Genomic DNA, 18,590 nt, shown 5'->3' with positions numbered 1-18,590 from the left:
CCCTTCCTCCAATTTAAGATCCAGCTATGTTAACTGACATACCTTCCCCAAATGGACACTCTTGAATGCCTCTGTGCATTTCACAGGCTGCTTCCAGCCCTAGACCAGCATTTCCCCACCTGTCTTAATATGGCTAATTCCTGCTCACCCACTTTTTATACTAAGCCTTCCTTGGTGCTGTGTGCTCCCGTAGCTCCTGCCCACACCCCTGCCGGTGTGTGTGCCACACCGTGAATGTCTCATCACCTGTCTGTGCCTGCCAGCAGTCCATGGCTCTGTGAGGGCAGAGGCTGGGTTCTACTGGCTCTGCCTCCTCCACCCCCCCACCCCCCGGGCGGAACACAGTGCCAGCTCACGGCAGGCACTTGTTAGCTATTTGTTGAATAAGTGAAATATTCTCTCCTTCTGATTTTTATGTTCTTAATTATTTCTTTCTGTGTAGAATGCAAAGAGCTGGAATTCCTTGTCCAACAGTTGTACTACTCAAGAAACACATTTTAGTTATGTCTTTTATTGGCCATGATCAAGTTCCAGCTCCTAAGTTAAAAGAAGTAAAGCTCAGTAGTGAAGAAATGAAAGAAGCCTACTACCAAACTCTTCATGTAAGTTGCTTTTTAAAGCGTTCGTGTACCGACTTTTTAAAAATACATTGTCTAAACCTTTAAAAAAAAGTCCTAAAATAGTACTATTTTAAGTTAATAAAACAAGGACAAACTGAAGTTGTGACGGAATATTAACATTGAAGAGTTGTCTTTATATCAATGTGCTACTGTCCTGAGTCACTTAAGAAAAATCATAGAGCTAAGGAGCTCATGAGGCCTCATTGGTTAGCGTTAGTGACATGGAAGCATGAAGCTCTTATTCACGAAACAATCTATTAAATAAAAATTGACATTTCCACATTTGGCAGATGTCCTGCCTCATTAGTTTGTATGCCTTATTGAATGTCCTAGCTCTTAACAGCTAAGAAAATGCCTTTCATTGGGAAGTTGGCGGGGAGCAGATTTAGTCCCATTGTAAGAGTGATGGTAAAAGCTGAAGATGGGAGGGAGTGGTCTCTTGTATGTGCACAGGTCTTAGAGCATGTCAGGAATCTTGAAGCCATTTATGCTTCGGGACAGCAACTGAATTGCATCTGAGGTCCTTCTAGCTTAAGAAAATGTTTCTAAAACTGTCTTTCTTCTGTAGTTTTGTTTTTGTTTTTTTGGGGGGGGGTTTAAGTAAACTGTACCCCCAACATGGGGCTTGAACTCATGAGCCCAAGATCGAGGGTCACACGGTCACCAGTGAGCCAGCCAGGGCCCTGCCTCTCTAGTTTTGATTGAATAGCAGAGAAGCCTCTGTACTTTTTACATGGTCTCTGCATAAAGTGCTCATATACTGCAGTAGCTTATATGAATATGAAAGTGTTATCCAAATAATTTTTAAAGACAGTGCTAGGGAGGTAATCCAACTTTCTCTGCTTCCAATAGGAAAACATTGAAAGGAAAATCAAGTTCATTTTTCTGGCTTCATTGGCCGGTGGGGTGACTGGGGAAGAGATGAAGTAGTGCTACACTTTTCCGATTTGAGTCTATTAAGGCTGAGAAATAAAATATTAATGCTGATTTCAGCCATAAGAAATCAATAATGAATATATAATGCCACTTAATTTGTAAGACTGTCTTCCCCACTATGTTTGGCAGGAAGTACTTTTTACCTTATATGGAAAGATGAAAAAAATTTTTTCACCCACTTTTATTAAAGGAAAGTGGCTTTTAGATCCTCTGGTTAGTGACCATAATATGGCTGCTTTCTTACTCTGTGGGGAACCAGGTCTGCCCTTTGGTCTCCTGACCTCACTGCGGTCACATAGACAAAGAAATAGAGTGTCATACTCATCCCCTCCATTGCCTCAGTGTTCCCCCACCCTACCTGAAAACAAAAAACAAAAAAGAGCTCAGTCTTAGACTACAAAGTAAAGAGGAAATATGTTCTTTAACCTAGTTTTGCTTTTTCTGAGAAGTATTGGTTGGCATAGACATTTCAGTTGCATAGGTAAATTGGAATGGTTGTTCACATCTTAACTGTCTGCCTTGCCTCCTCACAGTTGATGCAGCAGTTATACAATGAATGCACTCTTGTCCATGCCGACCTCAGTGAGTATAACATGCTGTGGCATGCCGGGAAGGTGAGGAGCACATTTTGTTAATGTTCACACAAAATGACTTGATGTAGATTACTGAATGTATACTGAACGTATGCTCTGTGTTTAAATAGGTCTGGTTGATTGACGTGAGTCAGTCCGTAGAACCAACCCATCCTCATGGCCTGGAGTTCTTGTTCCGTGACTGTAGGAATGTCTCCCAGGTGGGCATGTAAACTAATACATCTTTTTTATAGGATATAACAGATTCGAATATTTTTCTCATCCCTAAGAAAAATAAGATGGTCATATTCTTAGAAATTGAAGGAAGGGTTTGGTTATCAACTGCTTTTGAGATAAAGATACAGAGATCAATTTGCCAGATTTCATTTTCAACAATAATTTGATTGCATGCCTCACATTTGGGCTATTGAATTTAATTGACAAGGGAGTGAGTTTTTGGCTGCAGATATTTAAGCAGTCAAGTAGACATTTGATATATGCACAGTGCTTCGAGTGAAGCTGGCATTAGCAAGCCTGTGTGCTCACTGCCATTGTTATTACCATTAAAAAGAAAATAGTCTTTTAGTGGTACTGTGTCTGATCACTGATTTCTGTGAGGTAAACAGATGAGGAAAGGTAAAACTCAATAATCATGGAGTAGGGTCACATTTATTTATTATTTCCAAGTGAAATTAATTATTTGCAGTAGATTCAGATAAGAATGTTTTTTCTAAATGATCGAATGACTTCATATTGGAAATAATTTCTGAACCTACTTGATTTTAATTCATGGGATTTAGTGAATATTTTGAGTATACATATTCAAAGCAATGCTACCCAATTTTATAGATATCACTCATTTATAGCTATAGAAGGTGCATTGTGAGAAATTAAATCCAGAAGGCAGCACAGATGTGGACATCTGAAGAGGACATACAGCAAGTAGAACCTGAGCAGCATAGTTAAACTTGAAATGAGAAAATCTGTGGCTTAAAAATTATGGAAGGAATTCAGTGGTATCTTATATTATTCTCTGTTTTTTTGTTTTCAAGAGAACCTTGCTATAATATCTCCTACTGACTTATATTTCTTTACCAGTTTTTCCAGAAAGGTGGAGTAAAGGAAGCCCTTGGTGAACGAGAACTCTTTAATGCTGTTTCAGGCTTAAACATTTCAGCAGATAATGAGGTTGATTTCTTAGCTGAGGTAAATTTTATGTGCATTTTACTCACCTTGCTAATGGAGAGCTGGATGGAGTAGTTAGCTGAAACCCAGAGCTCATTTTATTCTTTTTTTTTTTTTTTTAGATTTTATTTATTTATTTATTTATTTATTTATTTATTTATTTATTTTAGAGACGAGAGAAAGTGCAAGTGGTAGTAGGGTAAGGCAGAGGCAGAGGGAGAGGGAGAGAGAGTCTCTAGCAGACTCCAACACCCAGCACAGAGCCTGACGCAGGGCTCGATCCCACAACCCTGAGATCATGCGTGTCCTGAGCTAAAACCAAGAGTTGGACCCTTAACCAACTGAGCCACCCAGGCACCCCTCATTTTATTCTATCCCCTCAAAAGCAAAATTAGAGATTTTTCTTTCCTTGAGATGTTTTTGGTCCTTTCCAGACTTAAAACCTAGGATAGACTTAAAGCAAAACACTTGGTCAAGGAGTACAATTTGGTTAAGAGGGACAAATAACACCACTGCCAGTGCACTCCCCTAGCCTGTGTTTATGAGTGAGGAAGTGCGCTGCTGAACACTGGGTGATACAGAAAGCAATCACACACGCTCCACGCCTTTCACTGAACAGAGAAAGTTGGCCATGGTCGTCCTTACAAATGCCCAGTCATTATAATATGGATCTACAGAACCATAAAAAAATATCTTCCAACAGAAAAGTTCTCTTAAAATTGAACAAAAACGAAAAAGTGAAATAGCAGCTAGTTATTCACAACAGTATACCAAAGCAGAGAATGATTATAGAGTCTGTTCCAGAACTCCTCAGTATGATTTGAATTTGGCCCAGCTGTGGTGGAACCTAAGGGCAGAGGAGAAGTCACAGAAAGATGGTAAATGTGATCTCTAGCACAGTATAGTTGCTTCGTGAGTAAGTGTTACTACTGTTGTTGAACCAACATTAGGATCTGCTTTTTCTTGTTTCCTGAAAGCTTTATATGTACACAGCAGGACATGTGATCCTAGTTGTTAGATCGATAAAGACACTAAATATTGACCTTGATAACACAGTCAAGTAAAAAACATACACGTATGCATCACCTGTAGTGCATGTCTGTGAGACACTGTAATGTGTGTCACACACTGTAATTCTAATTTCAGGCCAGTGTCCTTAGGATTGACCTAGTTTTAAGAGAGTAAATATGCCGGTTCAATCTAAAGTACGGTTTCTATGAACTAAGATTTGGCAAATGGATTCAATGTATTAATTTTGTAGATAGAAGCTTTGGAGAAAATGAATGAAGATCATGTTCAGAAGAATGGAAGGAAAGCTGCTTCATTTTTGAAAGATGATGGAGGTCCGCCAGTCCTATATGATGAATAGCACCAACACCCACTGCTTTCATTGTTAACACAGTGGTGACTGTCAGCTGCCAGTGGCAAGTGAAGTTATGGGAGACTTGAAATACCAAAACAGAAGGAGTGTACAATGGTGCTTCTGTGCTTTTTTTCCCCCTTGTAACCCATATGCCAGATGTGTGGAATTTGTAGCTCAGCGTTGGGAGAATAAAATGTCACTACCTCTCATCTTATGAACAGGATAATATAATTCTTTAACAGCTGTAGGTTATCTACCTGAAATCAACCTGATTTTATAGAATTCGTGGTATAAATTGTTTTGATGAGAATTTTTAAAACTTAGGTAACATTTCCAAACATGGGAGGAAAAGACAGGTGTGTTTACAAGGAAGGCTTTTATTACAACATGGTTCCTTTTTTTTTTTTAACCTCCCTGTTTTGTGTTACAGCTTTCCTCAAATATTTTATTGGCCTAAAATTAGCCCTTCTTAGTTTGTTTTTCAGGTTGTGACCATGATTCTAAAGGAAAATCTCTTCTCTTCAGTAGGTGACATAAATGGAAATTTGGTTTTAAAATGACTGACAGAAATAGAAGTTTATTGGTAAATCATGAATATGAACTGAAATTTTCTTTTCCATACTCATATTCAAGACAGGGCATCACAGATCTTTGAAAGAGAAAAATATATAAGAACTTCTCAACTTTAAAGTTAAAGTTTTTAACTTAACTTCAAAGTTAAAGTTTTTAAATTTAACTTTCAGGTTTTCAACATTTAGGTGAAATGGTTAGGATAGAACTCATGGTGCAGCTGCCCTGCATTTATAATGAAAATGTAAATTATCTGGAAGGATGGAATATAATAATCGACCATGTTTGACATATTTTAATGAAGTGAGTGAAACAAAGTTCAGTTTACATTTCATTCAAACTGTACATTTAATTGATTTTGAGAGAAATAGAGCAAGCTAATTAGAAGTATTAAATCATCACATGATGAAAAGTATGTATAAAACAACCTGGGTACCAGATTAACCAAGTAATTTGAACTACTGGCCTCCCTACATAATTTTTAGTACTGGCTGGATGTCAGTTCCTTAATAAATCAAGCACTGTAGTGGAGAAGTACATTGGCTTTGTTAGGGTTGAAGTTCATTAACGACAATGTAATCATTCCTCCGATTACTGAAGTCAGATTGACTTTAGAGACCCAGACTTTCTGCTACTAATAACCCATACTTTCTGTCTGGCATTGGAAAGTAACAAGCTAAACATCATTTACACTTGAAAGCTTCTTTAACATTATTTTAAAATGCCAAATATGTTCTTTCTAGAAAAATATTTATTTTTGTTTCTGTTATATAGCTTGTAACCGCATTTCAGAGAAGTGTGATTTTGGATAGATACTCATTACATTTCTGAAATGTTTACTACTCTGAAACAAGAATTTAGATGACTGGTGATTATTGGATTTACAGAAATTTCAGAGAACTGATTTTAAAACCATGAACCATTTAAAAAAATGTTTGTTTTGGTTTCTGACATACTCTGTTTGACAAGAGCAGCAAACCATTGCTGTGTGGCATTCTTGGAGTGTGCTGTGAACATGCTTTTTAAAATATTAAATATGAAGAGAGCATTTTAGAATTGGTTCTTTGTGTGGTTTCTTACTGTTCTTTATGATAACTTACATCCTGACACCAAGTTACCCTTCTGTATAAAATTAAGTAGTGCTAACTTAAGCAGTTTTTTTCCCATTAAACTTCTCATAGTTAGATTTTAATAAATGACCAGTATATTTCACATTACAAATAGGTTTTTCTCTGTGTATCAGAGAGTAAATATTTCACTTTGGGAAAAAAAGTGGGAAGTGTTGGTTTGGTAAGTAAAGACTCAAATAGGAATGGGACAAAACCACAATTTGGAAATAAGGATATTTTGTTTCACTTTATTGGAAGTAGATACATGAATATCTCTAAGTTACAGAAATAAGGATGATTGTAAAGTATTTTTATATCTACAAAATAAGTCTTTGCATTTCCTTCTTATAAAAAATCAAGTTTTCTGCTAAAAAATGTGAAAGACAATGCGTGCTCATTTGAATTTATTACAGGAATTCAGAAATGCTAAAGTAAAAGTCCCTTGTATTCCAGAAACCATTGTTTATAGTGTGACATGCATCCCTGCCAACTTTTTCTCCTTCAGTGTATGTTAATATTTTAAAATACCTGAACAGGAAGCAGGATGCAGTGAGGCAGCTGATGGTAAAATGGTGGTCGTGGTAGACCCCTAAGGAAGATGAAGGACATGCAGTCCCCAAGATGTTAGAGGCAGGACATTTTTTGCTGTTCATTTAGGCTACGAGCATCAGAAGAGATTGGTATCTGTACCTTCTGAGATTCTGGGCAATTTTCCAGCACTTGAGAAGTTGGCGGGGGGTGGGGGGGGACCTGGCTGGCTCAGTTGGTAGAGGATACAGCCATTGATCTCAGTGTCGGGAGTTCTTAAAAAGATTGCTAAAAAAAACTTCAAAAAAATTGAGAATGAAAGCTCATCTGATTGTATTTTCAAACCTTAATACTTACATTTTGAGGATAGCTATTTTTCTGTTGGAGTTTTATATGGATTACATACAAAATTAAGATTGATTTAAGTTTTCAAAGTTTATTTTATGCTTGGAAACCTCAGTTTACCCTTGTTAAAAAATTTATTTTTTGATTTCCAATATGTTTCTCAATTCAGGAATATTAAAAGGGTACATTTGGGACTAGCATTACTTTTGCTGTCCTAGGCTTTCCAGCTTTTCCCAAACATAGCTAGCTTTTCAAGGATTTAAGATCAAATATAGTAGAAAGATGAAGTAGCGGAAGGAGGGGGAAGGTGGGATATTCATCACAGAATAAAGAATGAGCTACTACTTACAGCTCTGAACTTAATCTTTCTAATGCCTTCTGGGACAGAAAGAACACATAGTCAATAGAATACTTGATACAGAATCATAAGAACAGTATCTGGGTAAAGCATCAAATGAGTCAAAATTTATGAAAACTCTGGAAAACATCAAAAAGGGTTTGAAAGTTGAATTTGAAGAAGAAACAAGTCCATTGCTCATATTATTAGTATATTGTTACTAACAAAAACAACTACTCATCAATTTCATTTATTTGAATTGCATCATATTTGGAAAATGGTAAAAGAAACATTGGACAGAGGACTCCCCAATTCATATGTTGCCTCCTTAACCCCTAATGTGATAACTGTCTTTAGAAATAGGGCTTTTCAGGAGATTAAATGAGGCGTTTTAAGGAGGCTTTTAATTCAGTTCAGTGAAGTCATCAAGGTGGGGCTTTAATCCAATAGAACTGGTCTCCTTAGAAGAAAGGGAGAGGCACCAGAGATTTCTCCCAACACAAGAAGAGAAGAAAAGCCATGTGAGGATGCTTAGAAGGCAGCTGTCTGCACCCCAAGGAGAGAGGCCTCATCAGACACCCAGCTGTGCTAACATTTTGATCTTGGACTTCCATCCTCCAGAACTGTGAGAAAATTCGTTTGTTTTCGAAATCATCCAGTCTGTGGTATTTTGTTATGATAGTGCAAGTAGGCTGATACAAACCTAAGGTAGATATAAAGATTTTTTTAGTGGGCATCCTACTCCTTCAGCTGATATAAAAATTTTGCTTGGACAACAAATATTCCCAATTTGGGAATATTTCAGGTGAGATTGTGGGAACATTGCCTGTGATCAAGGAGGAATGATGGAGAATGGGAAGCTATTGGAAATCCTGCAGGGGCCACTCCAGGACCACTTTTAAAAAGAAGAAGCTATAAAAAAGTGAGCTGCATACATAGAATTAATTATTACAACGTTACTATCGCTTGAGCATGCATGAATTTCTAAAAACCTGTTAAGCAGGCTTATTTTTCTTAAAAGATTTTATTTATTTATTTGACAGAGAGATCACAAGTAGGCAGAGCAGCAGGTGGGGGTCGGGGGTGGGGGGGACAGAAGCAGGCTGCTTGCTGAGCAGAGACATGCGGGGCTCAGTCCCAGGACCCTGAGATCATGACCTGAGCGGAAGGCAGAGGCTTAAACTGCTGAGCCACCCAGGCACCCCAAGCAGGCTTACTAAGAATAGGGAAATAGAAGAGGTAGGATTTTGGACTCGTGTTATTCCCTCCCACCCTTACCCAATAAACTAGAAGAATGTAGACAATTGGGGTAACTTTAGATAAGATTAGCTTTTGAGCAACCTAGTAGCCAGTCGTCAAAGATTCAGGTAACTCAAAGACTTTCCAATCAACCCTTGTTTTTTCATTGTTTTTGACAGAGACTTGATTGATGATATAAAGGATCATCTATATATATAGATATATATAGATATAGATATAAAGGGTCCAGTTATCAGATTTTTGAAATGACAGGAATCTGCAAGTGAACGACGCCAGAGTTTGTTCAACCATTCACCCACTAAAAGACATTTGTGGGGTTGTTTCTAGTAGGTTGTTGTGCATAAAGCTGCCATGAACATGTGTATCCACAGTTTTGCATGAAGGAAATAGTGCAATTGCTATATGCTAAATGCATGTTTAGTTTTATAAGAAACAAACTGCTTTCTAGAGTGGTCATATCATTTTACACTCCCATCTTCAATGTATGAGTTTCTCCACATTCTTTCCAGCATCTTGTATAATCACTATTTTTCTTTGAATTTTAGCCATTCTAAATAGGTGTGTAGTGATACTTAGTGAGATCAGTAGTAATATTGACATGTGATTTTTTTTTGAAAACACAATGAAATTATCAACATTTAAAAGATCCTTATAACTCAGTGAACAAATATTTTCCCAATGACCAGTGCATGATGTTACAAAATCATGAGTATTCTGGTTTTTAAAAATATGTCCACAAATTCTTTGATACTTCTTCTTCCAAAAGATGGAAGCTAATTCCCTTCCCCTTGAATGTGGACTTGATTCAGTGACTCTAATGAAGAGAACATAGCAGAAGTGCTGGTGTGTGACTTCTGTTTAGTTCATAAAAGATACTGTAGCTCTATCTGTTCTCTCTGGGATCCCTGGCTCTCAGGGAAGCCAGCTGCCATGTTTTGAGGACACTCAAGAAGCCTATGGAGAGACTCACTCGTGTGGGGAACGAAGGCCTGATAATAGCCACGTGAATGAGGTTAGAAGCAGATCCTCTGTCTTCAAACCTTCAGAGGATGGCAACCCTGGGCGACATCATAACTGCTACTCCTGAGAGACCCCGAGTCAAAACTACCCAGGGAAGTGCTCACAGGCACAGAAACTGTTAAAAAAGAAATGTTTGTGATTATAAGCCATTAAGTTGGGGGGGTAATTTGTATTAGAGCAATAGATAACAAATAAGATCCATTCAAAGTTCAAGAAAGACTAAAAAATTTATTGATAGTTTCGGATGCCACATTGCAACTAACCTTTAAGAAACTACCACTTGGGGGCGCCTGGGTGGCTCAATCGGTTAAGTGTCTGCCTTGGCTCAGGTCCTGGGATGAAGCCTGCTGCTCCCCCTGCTTGTGCTCTCTTTCTCCCTCTCTTTCTCTGGCAAACAAATAAATAAAATATTTTAAAAAATAAAAGGAGAGGAGTATTGATACATTTTGAAAACCAAAAGGAATTTTAAAAGTTCTAAGAAGAAAGTGAAAGTCACGTGAAAACCTGCCAACCAGTGAGAGCCACTATAAAAAGTGTTGGTACCAGTCCTTCCAAACATCTGTTATAAAGTCTGAAAAAGAATTAAAAACAAAAAAGAAACACAGAAAACCAGAAAAGCCTGTGTGTGTGTTTAGGCTTTAGAAACTGCCAGAAACACTTTTTCAGCCACTGTAGGAGTAAAATAAGCTGGTAAAGTTGGTTATCTAAAACACCAGGAGTTACCCTGAGCTTTGGTGGCTCTGGAAAATACAGGTCCATAGTAAAACCAGAGAGAAGAAAACCGATTAATGAACCGAGCTTCAGAAATAGGTGTTGAAGGGCGTCTGGGTGTCAATAGCTTCTGACTCACTAACAGCTAGGGGCAGTCAGGGCGGGGCAGGTGACCTCATTTCATCTCATCACCAGAGTTTCACAGGCTGGAGGCTGCAATGCCTTTTTTAGTTGCCCTATTCCCAGTAGGGTGCCCTTAAGGACCCCCCTGATGGCCTGGTGGTTCCAGGACTGCTTTCCCAGAGCAGCCCTGAGTGTATCTAAACATACATTTTGCTCAGCTTTTCAGCATCTCTATCTTTCCCTTTTCTGCTCAGTGTCTCATCCTCCAGTCTTCCCTTTCAAAGCAGCAAAATTCATTGTGGAACAAAGTGACAGCAAATGTCACACTTTGTTCCCGGGCCTTCCCTGTTCTTGAGGATTATGGCTTCTCCGGTTCCAGCCGCCTTGGTAGCTCTCCAGCACTTTTCGTGAAAAGTACAAAAACTGCTTTCACAAAGGAATGAAAACAAAGATCCCTTTTTTTTTTTTTGCTAATTGTTGTCCCAATTTTTAGTGTTTCTAGTCTCTAGATGAACCAAAAATGTTTGTGGAACCATAAGAAAACCTTTATTTTAATAATTTTAGAGTTCATATTCAGATAGCAATACCATGCATGACTTGCTCTTCCGGTGTCAAACCCAGGGGGCCGTGTGGCGGGCTCTGCCGCCACATACACAGCATGGCCAGCTGCCACACTCATTGTCCCCAGCCTCCTCTGAGAGCACACATGACTCAGCTGTGGAAGTGGCACACATATTGCGAAAACAGGCTAACTGTGCAGTAGCTCTTTTATCCATGACATGCAGAAAATAGCCAAGGAAGGTTCCCGTCCACCCTGGATCTGCAGAGTTATCTAAGTTTGCTCTTACACAAATATAACACACAACTGACAGAGCTGCTATGCCTACCTATCACCCAATATGTCACATTAATAAAAACAACAGGGGCACCTGGGTGGCTCAGTGGGTTAAAGCCTCTGCCTTTGGCTCAGGTCATGATCCCAGGGTCCTGGGATCGAGCCCCACATTGGGCTCTCTGCTCAGTGGGGAGTCTGCTTCCTCCTCTCTCTCTGCCTGCCTCTCTGCCTACTTGTGATCTCTGTCAAATAAATAAAAATCTTTAAAAATAAATAAAAATAAAAACAACAAACATGTAAGTGTTATTTTACCTAAACACTTTAAAACTGAGTGAATTCTAGGACACACCTTGCTTGCACTATTTTATTTTATTTTATTTTATTTAGATTTTATTTATTGGAGAGAGCATGAGTGGGGGAGGGGCAGAGGAGAGGCAGACTCCCTGTTGAGCAGGCCCTCAGGATCATGACCTGTGCAGGAGGCAGACCCTTAACCCACTGAGCCACCCAGATGCCCCCCAGTACTTTATTTTTAAAATGCTATTGGACACCCATAGCAGTTTTAATATGAGTATTTTGACTCAAATGTTAGCTCTGAAGAGATCAGACACTGTTTTATGCAAAGCTATTAAGTCACCAAAACTTATGACATGGCAATAATGTAGCAGTCCTTTCCCATTACCTTTAAATCGTATCCTGAAATACTGCATAGGCTAGCCTGTTTCTTGCTTCCCTAGTGTTAGGGTGTACCTGTTGTCACGTGTTCTTCCTGCCTTCATCCCCTGCCTTTGCACCCTCCAAAATGGCCCCCTCCCGTGTTTGACCGCACTGGTCTTCAAGGCAGAGCAAGGCCAATAAGCCCCTGTGGCCCTTCTTAGCTCTATTACAATATTATATTCCATAGGTTTTTGTGTGTATCACGTATATGGCATTATAATCCACTTTTTGGAGCCAGGGTAATAAATACTTGACATGTTCTCCAAAGAGCTTAAGGAAATGCTGACACAAAGTAGGAGTTTCAGAAATAGGTGTTGAAGGGCGTCTGGGTGGCTCAGTCGTTAAGCGTCTGCCTTTGGCTCAGGTCGTGATTCCAGGGTCCTGGGATTGAGCCCTGATTCGGGCTTCTTGCTCCATGGGAAACCTGCTTCTCCCTTTTCCACTCCCACTGCTTGTGTTCCCTCATGCTGTGTCTCTCTCTGTCAAATAAATAAATAAAATCTTAAAAAAAGAAATAGGTGTTTATTAAATAATCCCTATAGGGAAAAAAAGACAGTTCATATGCAGCTTTGACCTTCACAACTAAATAGTCGTCCCCTCATGTTTGTTTGTGAACAGGTGAAAATCTGCACGCAGATGTTCACTTGAGGAGGTTTACTAAGAACAAAGTAACAGTCCTAATAGAGATGGCATTGGGGGTGGGAATAGTAGGAACTGGGAATCTGAATTTTAAGAAACTGCACAACTAATCTTGAAATGCGATTTTAAAAAAACCTCATTGCTAGTTGCTAATCCAGTACCTATTTACCCACCCCCCCCTTACTAAAAACTTATTTTCTACAGGGCGTAATGTACCCAGCTGCAAACTACATTTCCCAGACTTGCAGCTAGAGCGGATATCAGACAGTTTTGACCAATAAGATGTAAGTAGAAGTTGCTGGGTGTGATCCTCTGGGAAAACTTTTTTTTTAAAAGATTTTATTAATTTATTTGAGAGAGAGAAAATGTGTGTGTGTGCACGAAAGAGAGCATAAGCAGGGGAGGGGGAAGGCAGAGGGCAAGGGAGAGAGAGAATCCCAAGCAGACTCTGCAATGAGCACAGAACCCCGACTTGGGGCCCAATCCCACGACCCTGAGATCGCCACCCTAGCCAAAATCCAGAGTTGGATGTCCAACTGACTGAGACACCCAGGAGCCCCACCTCTGGGAAAACTCTTAAAAGATGATCAAACTCGGCCAGCACCAGCTCTTTGCCTTCCGCCTTTCCCTTTCTTCCTGCCTGGGGACTGTAGACCCCGTGTTAGAAGTAAGCATCCATCATGCAGCCAACAGGTGATGAGTGTGAGGAGGAAAGCCACACACTGAGGATGAATGGCTACGTGGAGAAAAAGAAGGAATGTGGCTCTCCGAAGCATCATGGAACCTTAGTACCAGGCCTGAATGGCTAACTTCTAGATTTCTTATTCCTTAAGAAAAATTAAAGTCCTATTTGGGTAAGCTACTATAAGTTGGGTTTCCTGTTACTTGGGCAAATGCAATTCCAACTGATACAGTAGCTATACAATCAAACCAGTAAGAAACTAGAGAGCTCCATGGGCTCCATGTAGTACCTGAGCAAGAACAAAGCGGAGTCCATCACACAAATCGGATAATGAACAAAAGCCGGGGAGAGCTGAGAGATACAATGAACACACACTCACCTCTGTCAGCAACAACAGAAAAGCAGGAAAAAGCTCCAGAAGAAACATAAAACTATATAACAAAGTCAACTTTTGTTAAACAAAAATATGCCATGATTCTTTGAGTAAATGGTGGAGAATTTTGACCTTGATATTTGGGACAGTTTTTTTTTTTTTTTTTTTAGATTTTTAAATTTATTCATTGGAGAGAGGGAGAGCACAAGCAGGGGGGGAGGTCAGAGGGAGAAGCATACTCCCTGTCATGGGGCTCGATCCCAGGACCTCAGGATGATGACTTGAGCTGAAGCAGAGGCCTAACGGACTGAGCCACCCAGGCACCCCTGGGACATTCTTTTTAAGTGCCCAAGTGTAGGGACCAACAATTACATTTACTTTTCTATAGATCCAGTAATTCCACATGGTTCTATGGTAAATATCATGTTTTTTAAAATAATGGTAGTATTTTAATACTATTACTTTTCAACATTTCGATGTAATCCACAGACTGAATTTATAGTTACAGAATGTAAATGCCCAAAACCTTGACAATAGAAGTTTGGACTCAGGAGGAGGAAGCAGAGGAGAGGGGTTGATATAAGCGCCTTCATCTCCCCATCTTCTGTAGTGTAGAGCCACTGGAAACTTCCTAACCTTGATGGATCAAAAATGGAGGCCTGAGTATATCATATGAAGTTATGTGAGTAAATACGAGAAGAACTAAAAATAGTATGAGCAACAAAAATTGAGAAGTATTGGGCAGGGGAGGTGAGAGGCGGATCAGTGTGCTAAATTCCTCATCTTTTCATAGCAGAGTAACATGTACTACCTGAAGCTCATAAAATGAGGTAAGTATATGTGTTATAGTGTTATCGTCACAGCTACAAATAGAATTTGGTAACAGTGGCTTCCTCTGGGTTGTGGCCTTGAGGATTTGGGAAGAGGAGGGAGAAGAGAGCTCCTTTGCACTTGATATCTTTCTGTATTATTGAAATTATATTTCCATGTGTGTGTTCTTCCATAATTACAATATAGCATGTTTTTATTTTTAAAAACTTTTTTAAAGATTTTATTTATTTATTTGACAGAGAGAGACATGGCAAGAGAGCAAACACAAGCAGGGGGAAATAGGAGAGGGAGAAGCAGGCTTCTTGCTGAGCAAGGAGCCTGATGAAGGGCTCGATCCCAGGACTCCAGGATCATGACCTGAGCTGAAGGCAGCTCGCTGCTTAATGACTGAGCCACCCAGGTGTCCCTAAAACCTTTTGATTCTGACAACCAACTGGTTTGTGGAGCGATTGAATCTTGGGAAATGTCTGAGTTCAAACACCCCTGTGAACTTTTACTCCAATATAGTCATGGGAAGGGATGGGCAAGGTGCTTACTGGTCTTTCCACAGGTTTCAATGTAAAAACAGGCTTTTAGAAAAATTTTGCTCAAATTATTTTCCAAAACAACAAAATTCAGCTAAAAGAACAGTGTTTTGAGATTGTTTAATGAATCATTTAAAAAAATGAAACTTTTTATTGCCAATAAAAGTGAATTTTAAATATAAAACATTTGCATTACTCTGATTTGTATATAAACTTTTGTCTCCGAAAATCAAATCTAGAGCTGACAAAAAGTGTGGCAGCAAAAAAAGACACTAAAATAGAGGTATAGCTTTGCAACCTTTTGCCAATTTAATGTTTAAAGAAGGTGCAGAAATAGGAACTATGAACAGAAATAACTGAAATGAGGAAGGAAACATCTGCCTAAGCAACAAAGGAAACCCACAGAAAGAACCTTCTGTTAAATGAAGGAACTATCAGACTGGATGAGGACACAATGGAAAGAAAATTCGCACCTAATTGTAATTCTGGTCTGTCATTTATGGTGATTCCCAAGCTGGTATCAGGTACTTATGAATTTGAATCCTGGTAATATTTGCAAGCTCAAAATTCTAGAAATGACTTTTGATCCATTTGTACAGACAAGTTTCAGAGTCTTGATGATTACCAAGGATAAAACTGGGAACAATAGGGAATTCTGTATGGGCATGGGGTGAACAATCAATGTCTTTAATTAGTTGAGCAACTATACAGAAATAAATATGTTTGTGACTAAAAGAGATGGCCCATGGAGAGGCAAAGATTTGCTCTGCCAAGGTAGTTCCAGATTCTGCGTGGCTTGCAGTGGCTTCTCAGATGTTCTGCATTCCCTGGGCCTCAGCCACTGTCAAGACCACCGTCTTCAGGGACCTCTCATCAATCACCAGGCAGATCTCAATGCTGCTTGCAGACCCAAGGCGAGGTGCACAAAAAGTAAGCCTGGCTTTGTTAGGAGCAAAACTTTGCCATAGTTGACTGAACCTAACTCTCTGGGAAGAGGGATAAGATGCCCAGCATCAAAGGAAGCCAAGTTTTTCCTGAACACCTCATCCCCTTCCCCCCACCAACACAGTGCCCTACTGCCTCGCTGCTCTTGGCCAACATTCTTGTGGGGCTCTTGTTCCAGATAGGCTTTTCTGTCACCTTGGATGCTCCTCAGTCTCCAGACTCCCCTTATTGACGGCCTCTTAGTGTTTGGGCATAGGGGGAGGCTAAGAGAGTGAGAAATGTCCAGGATGACTCCAGCTTCTTGATTTGTGCATTTGGGAGGAAGGAGGTGGCATATACAAGGATAGGGGACCCTGACAGAGGACCTGGGTGGCGAAGGTCAGTAGTGCTGTTTTAGAGATGCTGGTTTCCCAGTGTTCTAAGGCACCCTAGTAGAGGTGAGAAGCAGCCCAACTGGAGCTAAGGGCCGAGGGACAGACAGGAGTACAAAGACAGCCCTGCCCTCATGGATCTTGTGTGCAACAGGAACAGATTTAGTCAAGGAATGACAAACATAAATATCAACAAAGTTTCATGAGAATGAGGGAGTGATTAAAAGGTACAGAGTCCTTCTGGGAAATCCATAAAATGACTGAAAAATTTTCATGAACACAGTGACGTGGAGCTCCCTGGGGACCTTCATGAGCGCTCTTCTGTTTCCAGCAATGGAGTCAAAGCCTGACAGGAGTGGGGTAAGGTTGCAGAAGTGAGGACAGAGCACAGCTCCTCAGAGAAGTGTGCTGGGAAGGAGAGAAAGGAGGTCATAGCTGGACACACACAACGGTTTCAGGAAAGTTTTTTGTGTTTGTTTTCAGCTCAGGGGTTGTGTTTATGAGAAGAAAGAGAGCGGCAAAGTGAAAGACCATTTCTAGGTGCCAGGATGTGAGGGGAGGTGTGACAATCCACACCTTAACTTTTCTGAGAAAGCGAGAAATGGGATCCAAAGAATTTCTTGGGCAGGACAGGCATTATTCTAACTCCATGGAGGCTAGGGAGGGTGGAGGCGGCAGCAATGGTGGTCTGATGGCTTTACTTTTCTTAAACAGAGGCCGGGTGTCTGCAAGGAAGGCTTGGCAGTGTCTTTGCAGGGGATGGGAGGAGAGCCAGGCAGGACCAAGGGCCGTCTGTGCTTCTACTGGTGCCGGCTGCCAGGCTGTGTGGCTCCTCCCACGGTGGTAGGTGCAGAGAACCCAGGTGGAGTGCACCTGGGCTGAGGCTCTGTCACATGAGTGTGACGAGGACAGAGGAGCGAAGATGTTGAGCGTAACTGGGATAGAGGAAAACGGATTTGCAGCTGGATGAGGAGGGAAGGGAAGGAGGGGCGCTAGACTGGGCAGATAAAGCAGGACAAAGGCGGGTCTTGGAGGCAGTAAAGAATGGTAACAAGGGAGCCTCTGGAGGGACAGCACTGGGTGGGATGGGTCATCCACAGGTAAGCTCATAGGTGATGGCAGGATGTGGGTGGAGGGATTCTGTAATCCTGGACAGGTATGGCCAATGGTAGGAGCCTTACAGGAATAGGTTTTTTCTTCTTTTTCATTTTCCTTTCTCCCTCCCTCTCTTCTTTTCTTCCCATTCTTTCTTTCTTTTTACTAGAGAAAGGGGAGGAAGGCCCTCATTTTCCTACCCAGAAATCTCCCAGCCTCCTTTTTTTCCTGTGGTTACAGAAAAGACCAGCCCCTCCATGTGCACTCTGGGTCCTGCCCCATCTCACCTCACTTGGATATCTGGTCCTCTCTCTGTTCCATCGTTACCTCTCTGCTAAACCATTCTCCTCCACAAAGATGCCTCAGTCTGCTGTTCTTTATGAATGTGTCTGAGGTCCCTGGCCTCTGCCGATCCCTGGGCTCCACAAGACACTTGCAATGTTCTTATGCTCAGTAAAGTGTGCCCAGCTATGCTGCTGCTTCTCTTTGAAAAACCTAACTTACTCCTACTTCCTCCCACCCCAGGTCACCTCCATGTCCATTCCTCCGCGGCACTCAGGGACAAGCTTCTCCAGATCAGTTATTACGGATCTGCTGCCTATCACCTCTTCCTCACTTCCCATTCTCACTTCTAACCCGCTGCCTGCCCTGTAGCTCTGCCTCCCAGTCCCTGAGGTAACGGTCCTCCCACGGAAGTATTAGTGTCTTCCTTGGGGTAAAAGCGGGGGACACTTTTCAGGGCTCTGACTTCTCAGCAGGCTTTGTCAAAGCAGACCACACCCCACCTTGGGAAACAGTTCTTCACTCAGCCCCCAAAACATTCCCCACCCGAAGTTCTCTGTGTACTTCTCTGGCCGGCTCTGCCCCTTATCCTTTACTGATTTCTCCGCCTCTACACT

At 40.8% G+C, this 18,590-nt stretch overlaps 1 protein-coding gene across 3 annotated transcripts in view; it reads left to right on the top strand.

The window, feature by feature from the left end:
* Nucleotides 1-13,154, top strand: part of RIOK3 (RIO kinase 3) — a 31,392-nt gene extending 18,238 nt beyond the window's left edge. For 2 of the 3 annotated variants that reach the window (XM_080820868.1, XM_080820870.1), the window contains exons 9-13: nucleotides 443-602; nucleotides 2,090-2,170; nucleotides 2,260-2,349; nucleotides 3,227-3,334; nucleotides 4,575-6,299. In XM_080820868.1, the coding sequence (XP_080676994.1) occupies nucleotides 443-602; nucleotides 2,090-2,170; nucleotides 2,260-2,349; nucleotides 3,227-3,334; nucleotides 4,575-4,682 (547 nt within the window). In that variant the 3' untranslated portion in view covers nucleotides 4,683-6,299. Of the gene's footprint in view, nucleotides 1-442; nucleotides 603-2,089; nucleotides 2,171-2,259; nucleotides 2,350-3,226; nucleotides 3,335-4,574; nucleotides 6,300-13,074 lie in introns of those variants that run through there. The other variant, XM_080820869.1, reaches the window with a different exon arrangement.
* The last annotated feature ends 5,436 nt before the right edge of the window (nucleotides 13,155-18,590 follow it).

This window comes from Martes martes (genome assembly GCF_963455335.1).
Source record: "Martes martes genome assembly, chromosome: 13".
NCBI classification, from domain to species: domain Eukaryota; kingdom Metazoa; phylum Chordata; class Mammalia; order Carnivora; family Mustelidae; genus Martes; species Martes martes.
The sequence above is the reverse complement of the archived record's forward strand: the minus strand, read 5'-3'. Positions and strand labels throughout refer to the sequence as shown.